Source organism: Cheilinus undulatus, linkage group 22 (genome assembly GCF_018320785.1).
Source record: "Cheilinus undulatus linkage group 22, ASM1832078v1, whole genome shotgun sequence".
Taxonomy (NCBI): Eukaryota; Metazoa; Chordata; class Actinopteri; order Labriformes; family Labridae; genus Cheilinus; species Cheilinus undulatus.
Window position 1 is genome coordinate 21,502,332 of NC_054886.1, and position 27,876 is coordinate 21,530,207.

At 39.8% G+C, this 27,876-nt stretch overlaps 1 protein-coding gene across 4 annotated transcripts in view; it reads right to left on the bottom strand.

Moving 5' to 3' along the window:
- adamtsl3 (ADAMTS-like 3) overlaps positions 1-27,876 on the bottom strand; it is a 151,561-nt gene that overhangs the window by 16,231 nt on the left and 107,454 nt on the right. For all 4 annotated transcript variants that reach the window (XM_041779584.1, XM_041779585.1, XM_041779583.1 and 1 more), the window contains 12 exons: positions 23,739-23,866; positions 15,433-15,478; positions 15,082-15,318; positions 11,809-11,935; positions 11,124-11,198; positions 9,045-9,202; positions 6,923-7,034; positions 6,620-6,758; positions 5,722-5,772; positions 5,422-5,626; positions 4,318-4,465; positions 3,043-3,127 (listed from right to left, as the gene is read on the bottom strand). In XM_041779584.1, the coding sequence (XP_041635518.1) occupies positions 3,043-3,127; positions 4,318-4,465; positions 5,422-5,626; positions 5,722-5,772; positions 6,620-6,758; positions 6,923-7,034; positions 9,045-9,202; positions 11,124-11,198; positions 11,809-11,935; positions 15,082-15,318; positions 15,433-15,478; positions 23,739-23,866 (1,511 nt within the window). The remainder of the gene's footprint in view (positions 1-3,042; positions 3,128-4,317; positions 4,466-5,421; positions 5,627-5,721; positions 5,773-6,619; positions 6,759-6,922; positions 7,035-9,044; positions 9,203-11,123; positions 11,199-11,808; positions 11,936-15,081; positions 15,319-15,432; positions 15,479-23,738; positions 23,867-27,876) is intronic.

The following is a 27,876-nucleotide window of genomic DNA, read 5'->3' on the forward strand; positions in this document are numbered from 1 at the left end:
AGCAATGCCTCTGATTTGTGGAGCTTGCTATTGATTACTGCGATCATTTGCTGTCAACAGTTGATAACTATGAAACACTTTAGATACTTAATCAACAATATATTTCGACACCGTTATTAACAACACAATAAATAGAATCTAAATGTACAACCAAAAAAGTTTAGGCACTGTGTAAAATGAAGCACTGATTTAAATTTGATTTATCTGACCACAGAACAGTTTTCCATTTTGCCTCTGTCCATTTCAAATGAGCTTTGGCCCAGTGATTTATTGATGATATAAATGCTGATGTGTTTATAGCATCCTGGCTAACAGTTACTTCATCTGGGCTTAAAATTGTGTAAAGCTGTTATTGGGTTCTGAAGTTCTTATTATTTATTCGTGCCACTTTTTAACCCCTTTTAATCACCACTTCTACCCATTTAGCCACATTTGTTTCACATCTAAACAATTTTTGCCACTTTTTAACCGCTTTTCCACCCATTTTTGCCCCTTTTTCTGTCTTAACTCATATTTACTACCTTATCCCATTTTTGGCTGATTTGCCTTTTTTTTTTAATTATTTTCACTCATTTTTGCCACTCTTTCCACCACTTATTTTCACCAGTTTTTGCCCTTTTTAACCCATTTTTGCCTACTTTGTCCTTTTTTTTGCTATTTTTCCCTTAAAGTTATTTCATTTCCTTCTACTTTAGTCTTTGGTATCCTGGTGTTTGTGTACATCATATGTAAGCTCTGAAGTCTGACATTGCTCGTATAGTTCAATGTGCCCATCAACATTGTTAACATTGCCAAAAAAGGTAACTCTGTTTTAAGTAAAGGGGTTTACATTTTGAAAATGACATATTACAGCAAAAATAAATAAAAATCAATTTTGTTGCTTTTGTAAGAGTGGTTATTGGAAAATATGGTTGCCACAGATTAACTTAACAATCGACCATCATTTTCCTGAACTCTATTGGCTCCCCAGTTTGGCTGGGCCCCATAAAGCTCTCTCCTTTTTCCCCCCTTATGGGCAGCCTTGCCTGATTGTGAAGAGTAATTGGTTGGAGGACGAACAAATCCTTACAACATCAAGCAGCTGTTCTGTTAAGGGCTGAGCTCACCTCTGTTTTTCTTGGCAACTCTAGGGATGTCAAAACACTTGTAAGTGATGCCACTGACTACCTCAATAGTTACTGCATTGACACTTAACGTTTCCTTAATTTACACCCATAATATCCACATGAACCAAGAACAAATAAGAACCCTATTGCAGATATGACTTTGAGCAATTTGAATGATTTCCATAAAATTGCTAGAAATGATAAATTCACAATGTTGGCTAATGTAGCGTTGATTGTGAGGGAGTAAGAGCAGACAGCTCAGGCTGCACTGATTCATATCAAACATTTATAACATTACAATTAGAGTCGTCTGACTGAACTCAGGTTTGTTTGACTTGAAAAGGACAAAACAATTTCAATCAGCAAATAGATTTATACTTTCCAATCCTACATCATAGGGTGTAACCTGGCTCTGTGGCCGACTTTTTAATTATGATAAAGTTGCTAAAATAACCTGTTTTTTTAAGTATTTTGGTAGCTGTACCATAATGTTTTTTCTTCCCTTTCATATTAACCACTGTCTAAATACAGCTAAAATTACAAACTATCTTTAAGCCCAATGAACAGCATCACTGTGTACTTTCATATAAAGGCCCACTTTTATTTATCATGGCAACCTGTACCAAAGAGCAGCATTCCTCCTTGTTTTAACAGCCTGACCACAACACATGAGCACCCTGCTGTTTCATAAGATGCCTCAATAAAGAGCTAATAATTACAGAAAAGGTTGGCTTTTTATGAGTGCTCAGGGACTCGTATTTTGGACAAACAAATGAATCACCGGCAGTAAGATTCAGAACCATGCAACAACGTCAACAATCTTCCTGGCAGAAATGTTTATCTTCACGCATGGTTTAAGCACATCTGTCGGCGCTGAAACAATCTTGATTTTATCCGTTTTTAGAATATCCACAGAGAGCCATATGTTAATCATATCAACGATATGTCCATTGATGGAGATATTTTATTTGCTGATGGTGGTAGAAGAGGGTGAGAGGAACATATATAGTCTCACAGTGTTTGCTTGCGGCAGGCATAACCTGGCAACGGTGGTGCAATAAGTCTAACACAGGCATTTCCTTCTCTTTCCTCTCACATCCGTAACCTGGCCCCATATGGAGGGCAGATATTGTTATTGGCACACATATGACTGCATATTATACACAGATATTTATATGCTTCCCGAGGAAAGACATGCTCTTTTTGCACAGACCAAAATCATATGTTTTGGCATTTTTCTCCCATTTCTCACTCCAAAGATCAGTCAAAGTAACAGATGTTTTGAGTGGGCTAACATGGTCGCTAATACAAGTCATGCAAGATACTGGGCATGGTCCAGACACTGTCCATTTTCGGAAAGCCTTTATTAGCCAATAGGTATGGTGAGGAAGAACATCTGGAAGATTTGAGGCTTGCTGAGGTAATGCTGTTAGCTGGTGACTAAAGAGATTGTTGCTTAAAAGATGTTATCCTCATTTAACTTTCAGTTTTCTCTTTAACCTTAAATAACCTCAAACAACAACAGATTGCACAGTGATGATAAAATAAAGAACAGATCCACCTGGATTTGTCTGTATCATGAATCTTGACAGTCTTTCATGGTTTAAGCAGTTGCAAATTCTATAAATGCAACTCATTATTGGAGTCGCTGGTAAGCAGCAATAACACTGTAAAACCCTGATTATAGTTTCCAACCATATACAAACCAATGATGATGTTCCTGTGTGAAAATATCTATTGCGCTGTCTCTGTGCTGCTGTGTAGCTCTTTTTGTATGATCTGTCTTTGTCGCAAGTTTGCACCTCTGCAAGCTACAATATGTTAGCTGAGCAGCGATGGTTGTGAAGCTGATAAAGTCATTCTGTCCACCTCCACTGCTCCCCTGTTGTTTCTAATTTAGGATTCTTTTCAATTTAAAAAAGTGTCTTGCACTTACCTTGGCTCCTCAGATACATTGATCTCCTCTTCCAGTTCTATGGCCTGCTTATGCCACACAGGTTTGGCCTCAACTGGCAGTGTATCTGGAACAATGTGCAAATAAGAGACAAAAGTTGAATACAAGAAAAGAAATAGGGTAAAATAATATATAGAGTATCATTAGTCCCAAGGAAGATTCTGGTGATAGCTTGTTCTAACTTGACAGAACAAGACAAGAATAACACAAAAGAGCATAAAATATACTGTTATAGCCCTAATCTATCCCCACTCTCAGTGACATGCCCCACTCTTTGAGTCCTGTTTCTATTTCCTCTGTCCTTTCCTTGCAAAAAATCCCCAAAGTAATTCCTAAAAAATGCGTAAACTTAGCACAAAAAGTACATAAAGTTGTGTTTGGTAGATTATTTCTCTGTTGTAACAATGCCTCTTGAAGATAAATCTTTTACTGTTAGAAAGTCTGTTTATTTCACTTTCAAATAATGCTACATTTGTAAGGAACATGCATTTGTGGAATGAGCTGAGTATGCACCCATGAAAAATTGGGTGAGGAAACAGTCTTCTCAGGATGCCCACTTCACAGCCTATCTCTCCCGCTATATGATACTTGGCCTTCAGTTTGATGTCTGTACTAGGGCTCACTCCAAATAATGCCGCAACTTGGTTTTGCCCAACATCAGCTTGAAGTTGCCCTATCACATTGGCCCTATCCTGATCAGTCAAATATGGCATGCTGATTCTTGAAGCAGACACCTACTGACCACTGTAGCAGGGCCCATGCTCACAGGTGCTGACAATCAGGTGCCAGTCAGGCACCTGCCAGCACCTGGGTGCACAAGAAGCTCCAAACAAGAGTGAAGACCTGCAGCAAAATAAGCTGTTTGGCATTGGCAGAGAAGATGTGGCAAATCTGTCATGGGTGCAACCCACATACTCAGCTCTGCTGCTCATCCCACAAATGCATCTTCCTTACAAATGTGGCATTGATTGAAAAACCAATATAAGAAAATAATACTATTATAATAATGGAAATAATGACAGTCATACTGGTAGCAATTTTATGTATCAGTTAAGATCAATACAGGATCAATTATTGCACATGATAGTGATGATAACAGGAGAGTACTGCACATGTATGCACAACATTAAAAAAGTACTGTAAATGGTCATGGACTATCATAATTCAGTTTTGAAAAGCAAACACATAAGTACATTTATATTGAAGTTTAGAAATAAGTGCAAGTTTGTAAAAGTAAAGACGGAAGATCAAACTCACCTATGGGCTTGTAACAGGGCACAGTTACCAGACACTCCTCCTTGATGTGAGGTTTGGTGGTGGGGTTACATCCTCCAGCGTGGAGTCCTCTGTGATCAATACACAGCACCACCCTGTAGCGCAGACCCTGACCACAGGTCACGGTGCACTAATGGAGAAAGCATAGATGAGGAGATATACATACTAAGTCTTATGGTTCCATCTCTGTGCTAGTGAGAGTTTCAGCCCTATAACCCAAGGGAGGCAAAGAGATGGGGCCTTCCAAAAACCCCTGCAGCTCTCCACGTGGGGCTGTGTCTCCTCTGCCAAAACAAGCATTTAAAGGCAAGTTCACCAGGAAGAATGTGCTAGGTAAACAGCATCGTAGGTTTTAAGAGGGCCACAAATTTGACTCCCTGGGCCTCTGCTTGTTAAATGGTGAGGCTGCAAAATCCTCAAGAGGAAGCTGTATGAGGCTTTTATGGTTAATGTAACAGCAGCTATGCCATATATGTAAGCTGTAGCGGGAGTGTTGGATGATCAAGGTGTAACGCCTTGATAAACTGGATGTTTTTGGCACTGAAAAAGTTTATATATGTTTTTTGACTTTGGCTCTTAAGTTTTGGATGGTGTGTTCCAGGCCTCAGGTGGTGAAGGACATGCAAACAGAGGCCAACAGCGCTGCTCTGAATCCCACAGAAGTGTTGTGTTTTAACTGAAGTAAATCTAAGTGTTGCTGTCATATAGAAAAGGCTAACGGAGGTCCAAAGAGATGACAAAATAACAACTATTAGTTTGTGTAGTATATTTTTGTTTCTCCCAGAGTCATTAATCTAGACTTTTTTACTCCAGAGCCAATTTAGATGAACTGTGGGGACTTACGCACCAAGAGGACAAATGAACCATTGATTAAGATGAATAGTATCAGAGTGGTTGCTCTGCATTTTAGCTGTAAGGTTTTACAGGAAACAACTTTAATCAAATTAAGTCTCACTTTGCCCTGCAAGCTTAATTTTCTTGGACTGATGTTTTTGGAATACTGTGTAGAAAATATAACCAGTAAAAACAATGACAACATACAAGGAAAAAAATGGTCAAAAATGGAAAAAAAAAAGGTGCACCTACAGGTGACCACTCTTGTGCCAGCCATGTTGGGCAGTCAAAGGTGTTGCAGGGCTGCAGGATGGCCGTCTTTGGGGAATAGAGACACTTCCATTCCTCTGTAGCAGTGATGGTTCCTTGCATGTCTTCCTCCACGCAGGAAACTGATCGGCTCTGGATGCCTCCGCCACAGGAAGTGGAGCAGGCGGTCCAGGGGCTGCTCTCCCATCTGAAGTCACAAAGATTAGTCATGAAGTTCTGGTTGAATGCTGGAATATTGCAGAATTTGTGGTTAATATGGCACACAAAGTTAAGGTTGCATACCGCGGCAGTGGGTGGTAGAGGTCATATGGCATGATTTGCTTGTAGCCGTCACTGAAAGGAAGATTAAGAATCAGGATTATGCATAAAGCTGCAGACAGAACATGAATCTTTGAAGGTAAATCCCCCAATTTGTCTGTCCTGTAGATAACACAGGATTTTTTTCCGTTTTTGAGACATCTTGTTCAGTTGCTGCTCAAAACACTCCATTTCCTGATGTTGCTCTTCAAAATAAAAGTCTTCAGTGATGATTAACATTAAAGGCTTTTATTGTGACAGACTTGGCAGATCCAGAACGTGTCTATCATCTGATACTTTCCTAAACTTTAGCATCTTGACACTAATAGGACTGTTGCTGCTTTGAGAGAGACAAAGCCACAGTCCACTCCTTTTTATCATCCAAGACTAAAGACAAGTGAAATATGGATTAAAACACACCTTCAGCAGGTAGAGGATGTCTGTTCCTGCTGCACCTGGTTCAACTGAAAAATAGACGAGCACTCCAGCAATTAGCCTGACCCCTGACCTGATAGTGAACTCTGATCAGAGTGCAGCTGCCTGGCTCTGTGCCAGAGCAGGGAAACAGAAGTTGGGGATCAAATTTACTGTTTTCTGGCACAAATCTCTCTGCTATGATATGTTAGGCCACTGTGTCAGTCACACATAGATCTCACTGTTTGTTTACAGCAACCTTATTCCAACATATCTAGTGTGTTAAAACACAAATTTTGGACTTCACTTTACAGGGACTTTAAGAACAGTATTTGTGCTTCGATAATTCCCACATCTGCAAAAGATGCCAGCACCCCTTTCCAGATATACTGGCCTTACTTTTGTAAAACCAAAGGGTAATGACAGACATTTTTGGATTATTATGTACATTTAATGATCCGATTTCTACCTGGCCAAGCAGGGATCCATGTTGCACTCCTGAAGTTTGGGTTTTGGTTTGATGTTCTCTGGGTAATAATGGCAATATTGATCAACAACCACACGTCCGCTTCGGAGGTCAAAACACTCAGCAGAGGTAAGCTGGTACCCTAAAGCCAAAAAAATGTTTTATTTACTGAATGTTGTATATTTCATACACCGTACATATATATGACTTGTTACAAAAGTGTTAATGGGAGTTTGTAAGTACTGGTATTTCCAGCTACTGGTAAGTACTTCCTGCACAGTCTTTGCATAGCATCTTAGTGCTCACCTCCACCACATGTGACAGAGCAAGGGAAGAAGTCAGTCTCTCTCCAGCGATGGACGATTGGTTGGTAGTAGATGTACTGGACCACACTGTCTGCTCCACTGGCATACTGCACCTGTGGTAACAGCATTCACATTGAAACCCTCAAGTGTTTTTTGAAACTTTGTCTTAATTTGAAGAAACTTTGCCATAATAGAGCTTTCATTGTATGTCAATGTGTAGATGGATGGATGAATTCAATGATAATGATTTGGACCAATGATTGGGCATGTACAAATTCCTTTTCCTACCAGGATAAGATGAGAAGTATGGTACCTTGCATCTCTTATATCTGTTTTTAAGGGGAGCAGCCCCTGTTAGCAGGCCAGCTTAGCTTAGCTTAGCTTATCTTGGTATGAAAACTAAAACCTGTGCTCAAATAATCAATGTGACAAACTATCATCATGTACTTCTTGAAACTATGTGCATTAATACAGATGTTATTACCCATGCCGATGTTTAAGCAGAGGGTTATGTAAAGGGTTCTGTATCTTTGTTTGTTTGTTTGTTTGTTTGTATGTGTTCAAGATAACTCGAGAACGGAAAAATCGGATCTTCACCAAACTTTCAGGGAATATTGGGATAGTGACAGGGAAGAATCAATTAGAATTTGGTGATGATCTGCGCACCCGTTCGTTTTTTCTTGGACCTGAATGTGACAGTTAGATTGTGTAATTTTAAAGGTTCTGCCCTTCCCAAACACCATTTATGGGTTGTTGCCCAGATTGGTTGTGAAACACACCCCATGCAATGGATAAAAGAAACTGTCTATCTGGCTTGTCAGGTTAGTGATATATTGTAAGATTGTGGGAAATACCCAGCCTGCATAAAAACAGCTCTTCTGAGCCCGTACTTAAGGGAAAAAAGTGGCAGGTGAAACAAGCAATAAATCTATTGATCTAAAGAGGTTCAGATGTTTTTCTTGAGTGCCAATCTAAGATTAATATCACAGTAAATTTCCATTAAATCTGATATGACAGGGGTCCCCAGTTTCTGTTTCTGAGGCCAATAACAAGACATACCCATGATTTACATTACATAGTTTATGAGTACCTTTAGATTTGCTGGTCCTTAAGGAAAACATACCAACTCCTTCTAGTCATGGTTTTAAATGACCTTTTTTTTCAGAGGTTGTCCTCATGAGAAACAACAATTTTATCAAAAAAGGTGTCGGTTATATATTCATGGCAAGGGGGAGAAAAAAAGCTGGAGTTAAAGTGCCATAACTGCCTATGTGACAAGTTAAATAGGATGTTGGGGCTACAAAGAAACATTTTATTTTTTTGAACTGGTGTTTTGGGTCATTTCTCCTAGCCTTAGCGCTTTACAGCTGAAAGCAACATGTTTCACATGCTCATTTTTCCCCTTTTGGCTCACTAACAACTGCGTTCAGTTATTTCTAGATCATTTCCTTGACACTGTTTTTAAAGATCTTGGATAAAAACGAGTCTAGACACAAGGCTGGAGGGAAACAGCTGAACAGATATGAGCTTTATCAACTGTCTGAGCCACAAATGTCAGATAAATAATAGGATTTATCTGCAGATAACCACACACACAGACATTTGCACATTAGAGGTTAAAAACAACTTCTATCAGAAGACATGCCAAGAACAAGAAGTGATGGATAATATTGTGAAAGAGAGTGGACGATTTTTTTATGGCTTTGCTTAGATAAGAGAAAGAAGGTGTGTGTTTTTATAGAACATGAGCCATGCATGTAACACCTGTGGGTAGCATTTCTTTGCTGCAAATTTTGTAGAGTTTCAAATACTCAACATGTTTGAACCAGGGCTGGATTGGTAATCTGGCAAACAGGGGATTTACTTCTGGGATGGATTTTAAAATTGCATTGCTAGCTTTTAAAAGCCTTACAAGACCCAACCACAGTCTTATATTTCATATCTTATTACTTTTTATGTGCCTGACTGGAATTTAAGATTCTTTGGCAATCATTTTCTATTCCTTAATCTAGACTGGCGACTAAAGGGGATCCAGCCTTCACTGCTTAGGCCACAAAGTTTTGGATTTTTTCCTGCATCTGTTTGGCTTTACATGAATAGAAAATATACACAGAAACTCTTACTTTGACAGTGAAGTCAGCTCCGAGTGGCCCTGTAATTCTCAGAACCTCCTTATCTGACAGTTTCTGGAAGTCCACAGTGGTGTTCTCCAGGTGGTACTGCCCTGATAAATCCAAGATCAGTTCATCTCTTATCCCTTGTAAAGTCTTACTCTCCACGTCTAAAAAAACAGAGTGTAGAGCACAGTGAAAACATCGGCATCGCACAATAAACAACTGCATATTAGTATAAACCACATAATACTTCGCCACTTCTGTTTCTCTTGTATAAAATGTTTGTAATTTCTTGCTTCATTTTTCCTTGTTATTGGATCATGACATTTAAAATAAAATGAAACAGCAAATAAAATCAGATGGCCTACATTCATACAGACTCTTTGACACAGACCTTCAGTCAGATCCAGTTACACTAAGAACACAGAATGCCTATAATCTGTTTTGGCGCTGCTAATGTAGGACTACTAGCAAGCCAGTAATGTAGAGAGCATGTCTTCTCTTTGACCTCATGTCAACTCTGGCATTACAGGGTCTTCCAGCGTGGACTTTTAAACAAAAACAACAAGGAACAAGCAGCAACCAGCTGCAGTCATCGTGTACAAACAGATGGATGTAATTAAAATGCCCTTATCCGAAAATGAAGGGGGGGTGTGTGTTTGATGAAAAATCCGTCCATTCAGAAAAGATGCTCTCTCTGGCACGGTTCAGACGTTAAACTAACCACGCAGTGAAGGAAAGACACAGGGATGGAACATTCTTCATTGATTTGATCCGGTGTAGAGTTTGGTGCCAGTACTTTGACATCAGGGAAATTTTTCTGAAAGTCTTCACAGACCCAGAGCAAAGGAGAGATATCAAAACCCTCCTGGTTATTCTGCTCCAAGCTTCTCCTAAAGAGAGCCCTAATTGTAGCATATTCTTGATAACAGAACAAAAGGTTAATCATGAAGGTGAGAACTTAACTATATGCACTTTAGCATGGAGTTGGCCCCCTTTACAGCCTCCACTCTTCTTGGAATGTTTTCACAAGATTTTGGAGTGTTGTGTGGTAATTTGTGCCCATTCATTCTGTATTTATGAGCATTAATGTGGTCAGACTGATGTTGGTCGAGAAGGCATGGCTCGCAACCTCTGCTCCAGTTCACCTCAAAGGTGCTCAAGGAGGTCGAGGTCTGGGCTCTGTGTGGGCCAGTCAAGTTCTTCCACACATCAAACCATACCATTACAGTCTTTGCTTTGTACACTGGGGCACAGTCATGTTGGAATACAAAAAGAGTCTTTCCCAATCTGTTGCCACAAAGTTGGAAGCATAGCATTGGCCGAAGTTTCTTGGTATGCTGAAGCATTAAGATTGGCCCACACCATCATCCCTCTTAAACTTTACAGTTGGCACTGTGCATCAGGTAGGTATTGTTCTCCCGACATCCGCCAAACCCAGACTCATCCATCTAACTGCCAAACAGAGACATGTGATTTGTGACTCCACAGAAAAGGTTCCCACTGCTCCACAGTCCAGTGTCAATATGCTTTATACCACTTTGTCCACCGCTTGACATTGGACAAGAGTTCAGAACCCTCCAACTATGGAATCAGCCAGCACTTTTACACACCATGCGCCTTAGCAGTCCTTGACCCCCGTCTTCTGCTACAGGGCTTAGTTGCTGTTGTTCCTAAATGCTTCCACTTTCTAATATCACAGTTGACTGTAGAATATCCAGCATAAATGAAATTTTGTTAACCATCTTATTGCAAAGGTGAACTCTTCAGAATGACCAATTTTGCATCACAAATGTTTGCACATGGAGACTGCATGGCTAGGGGTTGTTTTTATATACCTGTGGCAACAGGTCTGATTGAAACACCTGAATTCCCAGCAGACATACCTCGTGTTTATTTCAAATTAAGAAAGGTGGAGTAAGATCAACATAAATGTTGAAAAAGTAAATGACCTGTAAAACTCAAAAGAGTTATATCCTTATGTCCAACGTACAGGTATTTGGTAAAAGAGGCACTGCCAGTAAACATACTAGTATCATGTTCAGTTGTTTTTGGATGGAGGGGCACCCTGGACCTACCAAGACTTACACAAGTGATCCGGGCCTTTCAGGACTAGACGCACATGACGACTCTTGTAGGGGATAACAACAATCGTGTCCTCAGCTTGAACAAGACAAACACAAAAAGAGAAAAACAACTTTGAATATGCAGACTGAGCTCATAGGACTGCAAAAATGTCCTTACATATTTTAAACTTGCATATTTGCTTTAGTCTTTTACGAAATATTGAACATATATAATAAAATAAATACAAATGACACTTAAAACTAAAGCTTTCAGAGGGACGTGTAACAGACATTTCAATACAAGTTATAAAAAATAAAGAAAGTGAAGGAATTAGGGTTTTTAGTGAGTAAGATATAAATATCTTGATCTTAATCCTACACTACCCATAATGCAGTGCAAAAAAAATCATTCATCAGATCATTCCTTTTTGCAAACAACAACCTTTTTCAAATTTAACATGCTCACTTTGTTATCCAGGATTAAGAGTAAAATTTTGGTCTCTTGGATGGTGAATGGAGGTAATACTGATGGTTTCACGATGACTAAATCAGGGCTTGTTTTCTTTTATGATTGTTTCACTTTTTCAGGCATAAAAGTACAACCAGTTACAAGCTAATTGATTCTAACATGGACGGTTCATAAAGCGTCTCTTTAAGTTGAAAAGTTGACTGGTAAACAATGAACACAGAATGTAAAGATTCCATACTTTTTCCTGAAGCATGCTGGGATTTGTAGTGTCCCCGCACCAGCCTGCAGGATGAGCCATCTCCGTTACAGACGCCACAGTTGTCCTCCTTTGCTGTGCTCCCCAGCTCATGATCACAACCTACGATCTGAAACACACAACGAAAATGAACCCTCCACTCCAACTGAGACTGTTCGAGGAAAATAAGGAAAAGAATTATGTACAAAAAGGACAAGTCTCAGCAAAATGTGTCTTTATTTAGATCCTCAAAATTGAGTTCATTAGACAAAAATGCTTGTCTTTATGGCTTAATACCATAATTATACCACATCTTGTTTGTGTATCTGAGATGTCAAAAACATCCCCGTTGGAGTTTGTTGTACATTTTTCCAAACATGTTCCCAACTGTTTTCTCTTAAACTTAATCTCCAAGCATCCAGTAATTATTGACAATGTTTTTTTTTTTTTTTTTTGCTTTTTTTGCTTTTTCTGTCAGACAAAACTAAAACCACAGTGTGATTCAATGCATGGGATGAGAATGCATTAAGTCCTTATGTGTCTCAGCGCACACAATGCCCCGGGTTGTTATTTCAATCAACCAGAAAAAATGCATTGTAAAATATTTCCTGGACTGTCAATCAGCAGCAGAGTCTCACATTTTATTCTCATTCGGTATTCATTTATAAAGCAGATGGCAAGATTTAAGCATTGTTAAGTCAACGTGAAGTGTATTGGATTTCTTTCATGGATTTATTTACTTTTTGGCTCTTTTGTCCACACTTCAATCAGCTTATAAACCAGTAAAAATGTGGTCCTGTCAAGAATATGGAAATGGGCAAAATGTCATCTGATTCAGAAAGACGATACATCTTCTACTGGCTTGTATGTATCAGAATTTACAAGAAAAGAGATTTTGTGTCAGCATTTTCTGAGTGAAAGTTTATAGTTTTGGGACAATATACAGTCCCCTCCAAAGTGGAACCGTGGGTCCAATTCCTATTCCTATTATTCCTATTATTTTTGCTGTAGACTAAAAACATTTGGGTTTAACATAAAAAGATGAACATGAGACAAGACATCAACATCTCAGCTTTAATTTCCAGGTTTTAACATCTGGGGTCAATGAAGATAGCACTCTTTGTTTGAATCCACCCATTTTTCATGTGAGCAAAAGTATTGGTACATGTGTGTTTTGTTGTTCAGGTGTGTCCAATGAAAATCAATCATCTGGAAAGTCCTAAAGAAGAAAGAAACCACTGGTGTACTCGTAACAGACGTTTATCAGGTAGACCAAGGAAAACGGAAGCAGTTGATGACCAAAACATTGTGAGAGCTGTAAAGAAAGACCCTAAAACAACTGTTGGTGATACCAGCAACATCCTCCAGAGGGCAGAAGTGAAGGTATCCCCATCTACTGTTCACAGAAGACTTCATGAACAAAATTACAGAGGCTATACCAGAAGATGTAAACCATTCACTAACAAGAAGAACAGGAAGGCCAGGCTGGAATTTGCAAAATAGTACAGAGATCACCTTCAAACCTTGTGAACAAAGTTTTATGGACTGATGAGACAAAGATGAACTTTTACCAAAATGATGGAAAGGATCAAATTTGGAGAAAGAAAGGATCTGCTCATGATCCCAAACATACAAGCTCATCTGTGAAACACAGTGGAGGTAATGTCATGGCTTCTTCTGGGACAGGCTCATTAGTCTTCACTGATGATGTAACACAATGGCAGCAGCAAAATTAACTCAGAGTCTACAAAAAACATTTTGTCTTCCAATTTAAAGAAAGATGCAACCAAAATGGTTGGGAGATCCTTCATCATGCAGCAAGATAATGACCTAAACACACTGCCAAAACAACAAAGGAGTTCATCAGGGGCAAGAAGTGGGAGGTTTTAAGACTGGCAAAGTAAGTCTCCAGACCTAAACCCTATAGAGCATATATTTAACCTGCTAAAGAGGAGATTGAAGGGAGTGACCCCTCAAAACAAACAACAACTGAGAGAGGCTGTAGTGAAAGCCTGGAAAAGCATCACCAAAAAAGAATGCAAAAGTTTGGTGATGTAAGTGGATCACAGATGTAATGCAGGTATTACAAGAAAAGGATTTCCAGCTAAATATTAAGTCTTATTCACTTTAATCTGCTTAAAGTCTATCTGTTCAATACTGTTGCTCACCTAAAAAATTGGTGTTCTGTTACAAATAAAGCTATCTCCTAAGTTGTTTATCCTATCCAGATGCAAGTACCTGGAAATAAAAGCTGAAATATTGATCTCTTGTCTCATATTCATGTTTTTGCGTCACACCCAAATGTTTTCAGTCTACAGCAAAAATAAAGGATTTGGGCCTACCATTCCAATACTTTTACAGGGGACTGTATGTATTTCAATCAACATAGCCAGAAACCCCCATATGGATAGACACATTGATGGCAATGTGTACTGAATAGAATAAATTAGTTCAAAAGCATTTAAATCCATAGTAGCCTGAATCTGACTATGAGGGTGCAACAAGCTTTATGCTATAAAGGGGGATGCTGGGGTGGAGGAGGTAGAGCTTTGCCAGCAGCAGCAGTGGGGTGCATCAGCATTGATGACGCAGGGATTAGTGAGAATATTGGCTGTGATTGGCTGTTGGAGCTCGGAGGTGATAATTAGGATCAGCTGGCTGTCAGCTTATCATGGTTGAGCACAGGACTTCAGTATCCTGCAAGAACTAACGCTACGCTTCATTTTTTCCAACTAGCATTAGTTGAACCCCTGCCAGTGAGGCCATTCCAGCACATCCTCAGCAGGGAAGTGGCTGATGGCAATGTACTAAAACATAATTTGTCATTCAAATCTTGTTTCCTTGTACCTAAAATCTTGATCCCCAACACCCTCTAAACTGTATTCAAAATCAAAACTTAGCATGCATGAAGAAGAATTTGTAACAATACATCATCTAAAATTGGACTGTAGCATTTATAGGCAGCTTTAAATCCAGGAAGCTGCAAAAAATCTTTATATTAGCTTTGGATTGTCATTGGGTCTGTTCTCTGAAACATATTTTTTAGAGTTTCTTAGGAACACAGTGAGATCACATTTTTTGTTCTTGAGGAGTGTGGTTTAGGACTCCAAAATTGTGCAAATGGCCAAACATTTAAATAAAAACCTTAAGGAGTTGGTAATCGTATTTTGTCTGCACATTTGTATTTTGGCATTTCAGTGTCACCACAAATGATAAAAGAAGAAAATATGACCTCCTCAGTGGCTATACACAATAAGGCCTTTTGATTCTTCCTACCTGGCAGATTCCGCTGATGCACATGTCCAAGGACTCAGTGTAACAGCGAGTCCCATCCAGCACCTTAGGCGCCAGCTCCACCAAGAGGCCAGAGTCCTTGGCTTTGCATTTGAGAGCACAGGGGTTGTCCGGGTCATTGTACACAGGCAGCCATTCATGGTACTGACCCTGGTATCGCACATCTGCGTGAGCTGAACACTGCTGGGCGCGGAAATCACCGACATCTGGAGGGCAATCCTGAGGGTAAATCAAATATTTAACATTTTCAGATAGTGCAGAAGAGAAGAAATCACAGTGATCTTATTCCAGAAAAGATCTAGTCTGATGTTTCTTTGAATTTCCTTCTCTTACCACATTGCTGCATGTGCGATACTTGATGTTCTGCCCTTCACAGGTCCTGTAAAAGACAAAATGCACTCATGAATGAACTTGTTTGGGGAAATCTGAACTCTGTGGCTATTTTCTGAATGATGATGCATGCATATGAGAATGACTGAAAAAGTTTCAAGGCCTCTAAGTAGACATTAATAAGTGATACTGGACTTGTTGTCAGCCCGGCTGTACTTAGGCTCTGTGGTACTTTTATTCCAATAGAAGGAGAACTTCTGAAAGGCTTCAGTGAGGTCTACATTATTAGCAGTTATGAATTTTTTGGTCTTATTGCTGTTGTTGATATTTGGCAGTGTGGTTGTTCTGGGATCCTCCTGCCCTTCCACGCGCCTACTCAGAAAGTATCAAGCAGGAACAGCACACGTTCCTGCTCTTTCTCTGCCTACAAGGAAAGCCTGAGGCAGGGAGAGAAGCAGCAAAAAAACAGAGCAGAGTAGCCGACAGTGACAACAGAAGGACACTGACTAAATGAGATATGGTATAGAGGAGGAGCTGGGGTGGAGGAGGGTTGCAAAAAGAAGCACACAGAGGGAGAAGCAAAGCATAGCCAGGTTGGAGTAGTTAAAATATGTCAGCCAAAAGTGTGCTTAGAGTGAATCAGCTGACGGTCAGCTGATGAGGGCTTGCATGAGATCAGCTGACTCAGCAGTCCACAGACTCCATGGTCTGCCTAAACAAATGCTACATGCTCAATTTTATGAACAATATTCCTCAATGTGTAATGGCAAGGAATTTAGAGATTTCACCATCTACAGTCCATAATATCCTCCACCAGGCTTAAGAGGAAAAGGACCATCCAGAGCGTTGTCAATGCAAAGTTCAAAAGCCAGCATCTGTAATGTATGGGGTGTATGGTATGGGTATCTTACACAGCTGTGAAGGCACCATTAATACTGAGAGGTACATACAGGTTTTGGAGCAATGCACATTTCCATACAGATGATCTTTCAAGGACATCCCTACTTATTTCAGAATGATAATGAGAAGCCACATTCTGCATGAGTTACAACACCATGGCTTCACAATAAAAGAGTGCAGATACTAGACTGGCCTGAGTGCAGTCCAGACCTGTCTCCCATTTAAGACTGAAGCCCTGCACTGTTTAGATGAAGCAAGAATGTTACTTTCAATGTTTCAGAGATTAGTGTCTTCCTGCATTCTTAGTGTTGTTAGAAAAAAAGGGGATATAACCCAGGCATAGACCAAGTGCATATGTTTCCAAAAACACTTTTAAGTTAACAGTTTGAACATAAAACATCTTTGTGCTGCTTTCAAGTTTTGCAACTCACTGTATTTTGTTGATAATTCCCATTTGACACAACACCTCACCTTTTGTGGAATTGTGGTTAGTAGAAAACCAGAATAAATAAGGAAAGTTCCTCTCTCTAAGCTCCAACAGTACCGCACATTCAATAGAGTGGCGATGCACAATAGCAGTCCCAGCTGTGTCTGCTAAACAGATTGGAGCAGTTTGAATCACGACTCTCGGCATGACAATCTGCAGTTTCAAATTATGGAGCTAACCACTCATGAAAAATTAGGATTCCTTTCTGCTTTGAAGCTGAGTGATGATAAACCATTGATGCTTGCTATGATAGGCCAATTATCCAAGAACTCAGTGGAAACTAATCAAAGAGTTTGGGATCTTAAGAAGAATTCCAGTGTCATCAGTCTTTAGCTAATCTGGAATCATGATTGGAGGCAGCGTTAGAGAGTTTAGACTTGTGGATAAACTAGAGCTGGAGGATTTTTTTTAATAAGAAAGCAGAGTGAGTGGATGTGGAGTGTGTGGCATGGCAAGAACATTAGACTCTGTGACGAATCCAGACGGTCCACTTTGCCAAGCCAAACAGCAGGTCGAGGGGCTTAAACCCAAACAACAGACTTTGAAAAACCAGTGGTAAAGAGACAGGTAGCAAAGATTTGGATCAGTGGGACAAGAAATATATTAACAAAACCTGAAAAAGAGGCAAAGGGAATAAAATGAATTATTTTAATAGTTCTTTTTGACTATGAAAGTTATGAACTGGAGGCTAAGCAGGAGTAGAGCTTGTATTTGTGATCCATCCTGGCATTATTCTCGGTAAAAATGGGTTTCAATCCCTGGAATTCCTTGAACATATAAACCAATGACTCAAAGATTATGACCTCGTCTTTTCCCTTTAAAATATGCACAACACTAAAACGAGTTTCTCATAAATAACTACACAAAGGACCACATATAAAGAAAATCTACCATCCATCATGCCAATAACTCAATCCTCAGGACAAAAATCTATCAAAACTAAACAAATTTATAGTAATAACATCTCAAATAAAATGTTTCTGGCTCATAAGGTCCATATATATGTCATCATCCTTTCCCTCTAGATTGGAAGTAATTGCATCCAGGGCTCTATAACCTTTATATACCATAATATTGATCCACTCGAGGCAAGTGGGCATGCTACATTGTGGTTCAGTTTGTTAAACATAAAATACACTCAAGCTGTGAGCTATGCTATTGATCCACCCTTAATTCAGTTCAGTGACAACAGAATATCACCTCAGATGCATGAGCTCCAAAGGCTAGAGTCAAGTCAGTTTTGAATAGTTGTATAATTCTAGGAATAAAATGTCATATTTTGTGACCCTTTCAACTTTCTTCAAGGCTGGACACTCACAAGATGATTTTTGAATTCAACCAATTTTCAAAACATGGGGGACCACAGAAACAAGGTCAGATTCAAGCAACATTTTGTCTTAAATGATCTGAATGCACAAACTGGTGTTGGATGTTGTTGCAGTGAAGATTCCACGAGATCTCACAGAAACTCGTGTTATCAAATGTGACTTCAGAAGAAAAAAAAGAGAGGATGACCAAAATCATCTGCTCGCTGTCCTGGCACGCTAAATCAAAAATGAAAGCCCAAACAGCTGACCAGATAGTCAGTAGCTGAAGCTTGCATTGCAAACTGGTGCCAAACACAGAGGATTTCTGGGTGAAAAATAAATCAGTACAGTGTACAACTGAGCCAGAATTTAATTTTTGGCCCATTTTTACCTAAAACTCTAAATTATGCGTAGTAGTTGTACCTTTTTGGAATGCTATATAGCCTAGCTTCCCAAAGTGCGTCATGCTTATGGCAGGTAAAATAACTGGAGGCTAATGTCACTTCTATTGCCAAGTACTTCATACAACCCAACTTAAAAAATACTGGAATAACCCTTAAATTACTCTATTCTTCTTGCTATTGGATAAAAGAGGTTGTTTGAAATCACAGAATCAGTTGGATGCCAAACTTAATAGCCTGTTGATGGCAATTTCCATTATATGTTAGCATCAAGCTAACTAATGTACGTGCACATAGCAGTCCATTTGGGAGAAAATTTGTAACCAGCAGTGATTTGAATAAGGGCCTGATTTAACTGGCCTATTAGAGTCTATTGAAAATACTCGCCAAAAGTTGGCCAATAGACACTGATGTTAACTATGTCTTCTATTATTTATCCAGTAGAGGGCGCTCTGACTCCTTTCATGTGACACCCTTCATATTTACCTCCTTACACCAGAGTGAACTAGAGTCCAGAGCAGCTTGGCTGGGCATCAAATGTGTTGAAGAGAACGGTTTGCCTCAGAGGTAAGTTTATATCTAGTTTATGAAAAAAAAAAAAACTCCATGAGTTTCCTGTTTCCTTTCAACCGCTTGTCCATGAGTCATGACAAGCCTCTTGTGTCGGTCACACTTATCTGTTTATGTTAACAAGCTAAAGTTAGGATAACCTAGCTTATCATAAGCTAGCTATAAATCTAAGTCAGAAATGGCACAATGAACGTAATGGTGCAATATGGCATTTCTGGTCAGAGTTTGGTTCACCGTGACTTCACGGTTCCGAAAGAGTGAGAAGAGAAAATGTGAATGCAGCTTTAGAGGAAATCAGAGGGGGGCATTTAAAATTGTGTTTTACCAATGGCTGTTATGATGGTGCTTACCCACTTACCTGTTATCTACAGGTAATAATAAATTCATCATTTCTAAATACACTCACTGACTATTTCATTAAACACACAACATAATGCACACCAGTAACAACATCTCTACTATGAATTCTACTTCAATAAATCAAACGTATAACATTAGTTCAGGCAGGCCACAGAGTCAAGTGTTGCCATACTTGCGATCAGCTGATCTCACACTGATCTCATCAGCTGATGGCCAGCTTATTCTCTCTAAGCATGCTATTGGCTAATTGCACTCATAGTGCCTTATTTAAACTGCTCTAGCCTGGCTACGCCTTGCTACTTCCTCTGCAAGCTGCTTTGTGAAACCCTCCTCCACCCCAGCTCCTCCTTTATTCTGCTTCTGGCTTAATCAGTGTGATTTTGATGTTATTGGTGTTCTGGGTTTTTGCTGCTTTTCTCCCTACCTTATACTTTCCTTATCAGCATTCCTGCTTAATGCTTTTCATTATATCAATATTGGCATCAGCCCCCAAAAATCCATATCAATCTGGCCCCTAATTTGAATTACATTAAAGTAACTGTCATTGATTTTTAAGAAGTAACTTTGCTTGAAATGCACATCCCCAGTGTTACATTGTTATATTTCTTCCTCTCTGAACTACTTTTTCCGAATCCCTGAGGGAATAAAATAGATTAAACATCATTTTTAACTGAGGAATCCTCACTTTACTTGCCTCAGTTCCTGATTCCAGTATCTACATTTTAAATGTCTCTGTTTTTACAAAATCTATCCAGATTGTTGTTGATTCTGGCACAATCCAGGCTCAGTGGCAGGAATAAGGAGTTGCCTTTCACACTGTATAGTCCCCGCAGAGGGTGGTCTGTATACTGTAAAGTACAAGACATAATCAGGTTGCCAGGCCTGAGTTAATTAGAGAGACTTAATAAGTCATTGCCTTTGAGAAAATTCGCTTTTAACTACTTTACCATTTAAGAATAGACTTTAAACACAGCTGTGGCATACCTTTAGTGGAATGCCACAGTCATTAAAAACCACCACCACCCGTAATTTCTGCAATTTAATGATCTAGTGAAAACATCCTCATCAGGAATGTGCATATTTTTGTTAACTTTGGCCACCTGACTTGTTATTTACTCATTATTTCTTGGTGGTGGAAGGATGTCAGTGGAGTTCATGTCTCTTTAAATTACTTAAACAAAGAAAAACACCACAGCCACTTGCCTTTTTTCATTTAAAAATGGTAAAAAGGAGAAACATTTGAAGTAGATGCCAACCATAAGCCTCATAAATAATGGAACAGCCCTTTCTCTTGCCATGACACCCAATCCATATGTCCACACTTGCTTCAAACCAGCCATGCCATTGTTAATAATGGAGATTGTGATCAAGTGAAATGTGTTGTGGGGGTTGGACTAATGAGAGCCAGGCCATTCTGTGTATAGTCTGTGCCATATTGGGAGGTTGTCTTAGTCTTTCTATGTTGGCTTTAGGTCCGATGTATGTGCGTGTTTATGTGTTTAAAGGTCAGAGAGTTGGAGTGGTATTGGTTTGGAGGGTGTTGCAGGCCCATTTCCAGTCTCTCTTTCCAAAGTCTCACATACACAAGGGGCCTTGTGCTGGGCGTTTTTAATGGTGCTGTTTGATCTGCCACCAGCTTCCAGGCTACTGCTCCCTCATTCCCACGCAACAGAAGGGTAAGGTGGGATGAGACAGGATGGAGAAAAAGCCCATACATTACCGCTACAGCCAGAGGACACACAAGTTTGTAAGGAGTATCCATTAAATGACTACACATACACCCACTTTGGAGTTCAAACCCCAAACACCTCTTAACACATCAATTGCTTTTACAGCCAGTAGCATTCTGAGGTTTTCCTGACCAAAAAAATTCTGAAATGGCTGCTGCTGATATCATGAAAAGGACTCCTCAAAAAGCCATTGACCTCAATGTTTACAGTGCAGCACATGGGGGTCTGGCACTTGGAGTTTGAGGTTTTGACAGCCTTATAGCGCTTAGCCAAGACCGGTGTGGACAGATTGATGCTTTTTTGGACATTAGAAGCGTATTATAGTACATCTCAGTTGTTACCTACAGTGCTATTGGGCCTGTTTTGTCAGTTTGTCTTTGTTTTATGATCTCAACTGCTGCTTCTGTCATTGCTAGAGTTCCTACTGAAACCCCGCACAGAGGCGAGTTTGGCTGCCTTTGGAGAGTGAGCAGTACCTTTGTGGAACTGTAAAGAAGAGGAATGCAGTGAAGTCACCCTGTAGCTATTTCCCAGTCTATAAATGTGACAACCTTTCTATGGAAAACATACCCTCTCTCTCCGTCTGTCTAATTTTTGTTCAAATTGACCACTTTGCCCTGCACTCTTGGCCTTGTTTTATGAAGCCCACTGGGTTAGCTTGGTCTGAATAATCAGGTGGCTGGCACAAGGATGAAAGAGCCAGGGAGTACAGAGTGCAACTTTAAGTTCGTCCAACAATGATGAGCAGTTGGGATCCAACCAGTATGGCTTATATTCCTTTGAGAGTTCATGCTTTATGCAAGGAAAAAGTTATTAGAAGTGGCATTAACTTAGAAGAGGGATATTGATTATTATACCTTGATATAAAAGAAGAAAATCAGATCTCTGCTGACACCGATGACTTCAAGATTGAGGTACTTTTTCGTCTGATTTAGGAGGTCAATAGCAAAGTATCCCTAAGGACGATTTAATAGTCACATAACAGTCATATGTGTTTGGACCATTCCCAGCATTTGGTGAGATTTACTCTCACTGTTAGGAACGCTGTCTGGATTTATTTGGCAGAACAGCCGAGAGTCACCACCCCCAACCCGCCTCTGAATCCCAAAGCCATGATACAGCACTTAATGGAAACCAGTCCAACCCTGGTCAGGACTTTAAAAGAGGAGATTACTTCAGATTGTGTTTGAACACATGCTTACAAATTGTCCATGAGATGGTTTCATTTATCTAGAGGTGGACGGGGTTCTCCGACTTGTAATTTTGTTACTCGTGTCCTGATGTTAAGCATCTACAACTACACTGCATTAACCTGGGAGTTCTGTACTTGCATATTTCTCTGGTTCTCTTTATGGAAATGCTGCTCCTTTGTAATTTTGCTGGCACACACTACAAGATAATCATGCCAATGTATTGGCCTGATTCCCCCCTTTTAACTAAAGTCAGCAGCAGCCTGATTATCAGAATCAGACTCAGCTTTTATTGGCCAAGTATGATCACAAAGAATTTGACTCCAGTCAGCTATTATCTCCGGCCTAAGAGACTGGTGGAATGGGACTATTTTATATTTATTGATACTATGCTACACCTCTAAATAATATCAAGGAAATAGGTAGCAAATTAGTTGTAATTTTCATAGAAACTCAATACTTTCCAAGAAAACATCCAGTTTCAGATCAACCCTGTAAACCATAAACACCAGTACTTGGTACAGATTGCTTTAACATGCCAACTGGGAGACTGTTGTTCAGTTAAACCTAGCAAACATCCTGTTATTCCATTAAATCAGAAGCCAAAAGTCTTCAATGTTGACATGGGGTGTCAAACCACTAGGCCACCTGCACCCCATATTTTGGATTTTATAGAAAATCTGTACATATTTATGATTTTTTCCTAGCACCAGTTTTCGAACCAGTACACCCAAAAAGTCTTCTAAGAGGAATTGAGGACAATTAAGATAAGATATTCATGTTTGACATATATGGATCATTTTTTTGTCCAGGAATCAGAAGCTCAGCTTTTCTTAGTTTATTCCAAGGAAAAAAGGTTGGATCCACTGTATTTAGAGCTGTACTAAATCATGTCAAGTGACCTTTTTTATATAAATGTATGGCACAAGAAAGCATTGTTTCTCTTTGTGTATTATTCTCCATGTATCTTAGCTATCTCAAACATACAGTATGTTTTGAGTACTACCATCTACTTCAGTGGTTCTCAACTGGTTGGGTCACGGGACCCACCATCAACTCCTCAAGGAGAATTGCGACCCAATTTTGGAGATTTTTTGGTCAATCAGATGTATTTAATGAAAAAATAATAGAGTTTGGGCCTAAGACAGTACAAAAGGTGTGACAAAACAATGAAACAGGGCAAAACATGCACGTTTTTATAGAGTCTCATAGACATTTTGCACATTTTTTTTCCCAGGCACACATCCACGACCCACTGAAAAGGGCTTCCTGACCCACTTTTGGGTCCTGACCCACCAGTTGAGAATCACCGATCTAGTTTTTATCAGGCTTTAAGGTTTAAAGTGGCTAATGTAAGCTCTTACTTTGAACTGAGGCATCGTCTGAGTGAGTATGAGGCGCCTCCTCCACAGGTACGAGAGCATTCACTCCATGAGCCCCAGGCGTCCCACAGGGTGTCTCTGTCCTCTTCTGACCGAGCTGTCCGTGAGCTCTGCACACCAGAAGAAGAAAGCGAAGAGTTATCTAACATGGAAATCCTTAAACCAAACAGAAGTGCTTGTGACAGGATGAGAGAGAGACTAGAGGAAGGATTAATCAAAACCACTCGACCTCTGAACCTTAGCATTCGTGAAATGCTTCCACCATCCTTCACATTATGAACAATAGCTTTTACTTTTTTAAACTCTGATATTCCCTCCTGCTGTTCCTCTTTCTGTTAATTGCATCATTCTCTGTTTGGCAGCAGAAGTAGGGAAAGCGAGATCCAAAATCAATATTAGGAGAAGATTAATTTTTTGACTGCAAGGACGATGTGTATCTCAGATGTAGATTGACAGCCAAAAAATGAAGATGCTCTACTTTTACTGCTTTTTTCCTTTCAAGGCCTTTGTATATTCTGATTAGAACCGACTGCATTGACTCATCTTGTTCTAAAGAAGGTGTTTATTTCATCTACAGCTCAATTTCAGTTATGTTTCTTTATCTTGGCTTTTAATTTTACAAGTGACTAGATGAAGTAAGTGAGCCATATTTTCTGAATACCTGGCTCAGATTTGAAGAAGTAAAATAAATTGCTTTTGCTATCTAGAGCAAGGGGAGATTAAGGCTTGGTGGAGGTATTTCACTCAAAAGCTGCCAAATAGGCTCAGAGACCCAAGAAAAAAGGTTTTATATCTGTCAAATGGATGAAAACCTTAGTAATGAAATGAAAAAACTGAACTTGGACGAATTGTGCACCTCCTATGGTGCAAGAATTTGGAGGTGCAAAAACATTCAAGGAAATAACCTGCCATTCAACAGATTAAAAGCTATGAAAAGGGATAACTGGAGCTAGTTATCATTTTCTGCCAACACTTAGGCGTCCTTTATGGTGTTGTTGAGCCATGAAAGAATACTTCAGCATTGCAAAGCTGCAGCTTTTGTGCCCTTTAGACAGCCTCCCACCATGAGACCTTTACACCACGGCTGGCTGTTATGCACATGCACATCCTGCAGAGATTTTGACACGGACTGAAAAATGCAAAATCCTGCAGATTAGGAATGAAATGTGAGGCACAACAAGCCCTTTTACCCCGAATAAGAAGAGAGAGAATTTTATGTGCAACACCTGCCTGTAAAAAGATTTATGCATGCTCAGCTAACAAATAGTTTACAGTGAATGTCCAGCTTTCATTTTCAGCCTCTGAGATTTGAAGGAAAATCTCTGTGTATGCCAAGTTTTTTTGACCCCTTTTGCCCTTTCTCAAACAGCAGAGCATTGTGCTGCATCTACAAAGATGAATAGATCTTTCAGATAGATGGTAATAATACAGCCTTGATTATTTTCTTTGGGTCACAGTAGCAAAAACACCCACTGCCGAGCACATTATTAAATGTGCGTGGGGACTGATATAAATGGCTGTCAGCGCTGATGACGCCTGAGGAACAGCAAGACCAAAACATGCAGCCAGCAGAGCGTGCAGCCAAACATATCTGCAAACGGCGCTACTTTCTGCACGCGCCAACTATTTCAATGTTTGGATCCATGATAAATAAACACAAGGCTGTGCTTTGGGCACCACCTTATTTCTCCTTTGAAAAGCAATCAGTGAATTTTGCACTCAATTACAGCCAGAGAGAGAGAGAGCCGGAGGAGGATAGTGCGCAAAGATGAGGGGGGAATCAATGAAGATGAGGAGGATGTTTGGCTGAAGGTGCTGCTTTTGTTCTCAGTGAAAGGCAGAGGAACACAAAGCTCCGCAAATTAGACGCCTGTCCTGCTGGGATTTGGATTCAATAATCACAGGGCTTAGATTTCTCAACCAGACTAGGGATGTTCCAAGGCAAAGTGAGTTAAAATCAAATTCAGACGAGCCAATTAGTCGAGAGGTAAGACTCAGAAAACTGTCAAAATTGACATCTTTTAAAAAGTATGGCTGATCACTTCATGTGATTAAAACAAGGGGTGTAGGAGTATTTGTATTTGTCCATAGCCAGTACACTTCAAGGTTGTTTGGTGGAGGTTTGCTTAAGGTCGAAGACATTACCAATCCTTATTCATTTTAAAAGTTATATGCAGAAATAGAGAAGACTGCCTTTAAGTGTGCATTTCAGTGCTCTGCTCAGGCTCCATTACAACGTCCCCTCCTGTGTTTACCTAAGCTAGTCTGGGGTCCTTTACCAATGTACAATTTTGCATTTCCCCTGCGCTGACTTACAACTATGTGAGGATGTCATGGCAGACTTCATAAATCATGAATATGATACGTTGCTCTAATGTTTGCGATGTATTGAAATGAGTAATTTGTGCGAACGAGCCAAGTTTGCGTTGTATTCAACGTACCTCTCGCTTCATTTGCGTTTTCATCAGAGTTGAAAAATCAGAACTCAAGTGATTCACTCATGCCACGATGGCAAATCAGTTTCGTTTTTTTTTTTTTTTCTGATACTTTTTACACGGTGACGGTGCCTAAATGGTGCCCAAATCAAACTTTTGAGAGAAAAAATATGTCAAAAGTCAGTGGGAGAATAAAACCTCCCTGAGTGCCATAAATCTATTAGCAAAAATATCTTTATAAGGTGCTAGTTGAGCATGGGATAAGAGAAGGATACCGGTATAACTATATTTTTGGGTGGCAGGAGGTGGCGTTGGGGTGGCAGGGTATTGAAATGAAGTACTGACATCTGTGTTGTAATTTGATCCAGTACATATTGGATGTGTTGGATATCAGGTTGGCAATGTCAGTACCAGATTTCAAATGATTATCCCTGCTTATCAGCATAGAGATCCTTCGGTGATGCATTTCAAATACGCTTTCTGCGGCTACCACAAGCTGTACGAAACAACATGGCTGTTCTTCTGGCGCTGAAATAAAAAGGAACTCTCTTGGAAGAAAGGGAGTGAGGAGGTCAGGTTGCCTTGTAAGTTGTTAAAACTTAAGGCTGTTACTTGATTTCAAGCCAGCAATTCTCTCAATTAAGTAAAGCTCAGCCATGACAACTGACTTAAAAGCTAGATGTGGGAGAAGGAAGCCCCTCCCCTATCCCAGACCGGCCTGGGTAAACACTAACCTTGCAAAGCAGATGGATACGCCCGTTTCCTTGTTTTTCACAGGCAAATCCATCTCGCAAAGCTCCCATCTAAACCATTTGGGCCCGGTTAGAAAGTGACAGGACCAATCAGTGACAAGGGGCAGTACTTTCAGGCGCAGCAGAGTCAAGACGTAAACAAGCAGCAGCAAGAGCTGGTGTAGTAATGGAGGAAGAGATTAGCGTGGATGCTGCTAAAGTGCCAGTTTTATCAGAACTTGACAACATTTCTTCATTAAAAGAAGAACAAAGAACAGCAGTGAGTTGTTTTCTTTTCAAAAACGACAAAAGTCGAGTACTCACATGTATATAGTTGCCATGTTTCGCGTTATTCATCAATAGCTGCACAAATGCCCAGCTTGATAGCGGCTTCGTCATGAGTTGCGTTGCTCTGATTGGCCCGTAGAGATGTGACAGACAGAACGTTTATCCAATCATACTACAAATTTTTTTCAAACCCTTTGCCTTTTCTCAAACGTTTCCTGTTGAAGCTTTCCCAGATGGATGTGTGAACACATCCATCTGGCGTGTCAGGTTAGGTAAACACAGGTAAGACACTGTAATGGAGCCTGAGCAGCGCACATACATATACACTTGTAGCAAGTGTTCTCTACTTGCATACACGCAATTCGACATGTAAACTCCTTATATTTGCACGTTCAGATATGAGCAAATAGACAATTGTTTGAGTCTGGTGTGAACACATTAAATGCATAAATTTTAACTTGCATTTTTCTCGTTTTTACTCACTGTTTTCAAATCAGATTTGTTTTGCTTTTTATTTTGCATTACATTTATGATTTTTCTCTTTTTACTCCCTTTAAAACACCACTGACTGTACTATCACGTTTGCAACCCCAAAAATTAAGTTACAAACCGAGCAGCAACCTCTGTGGGCCATTACACCCCTTACTAAAATACTGCCAGGGAAAT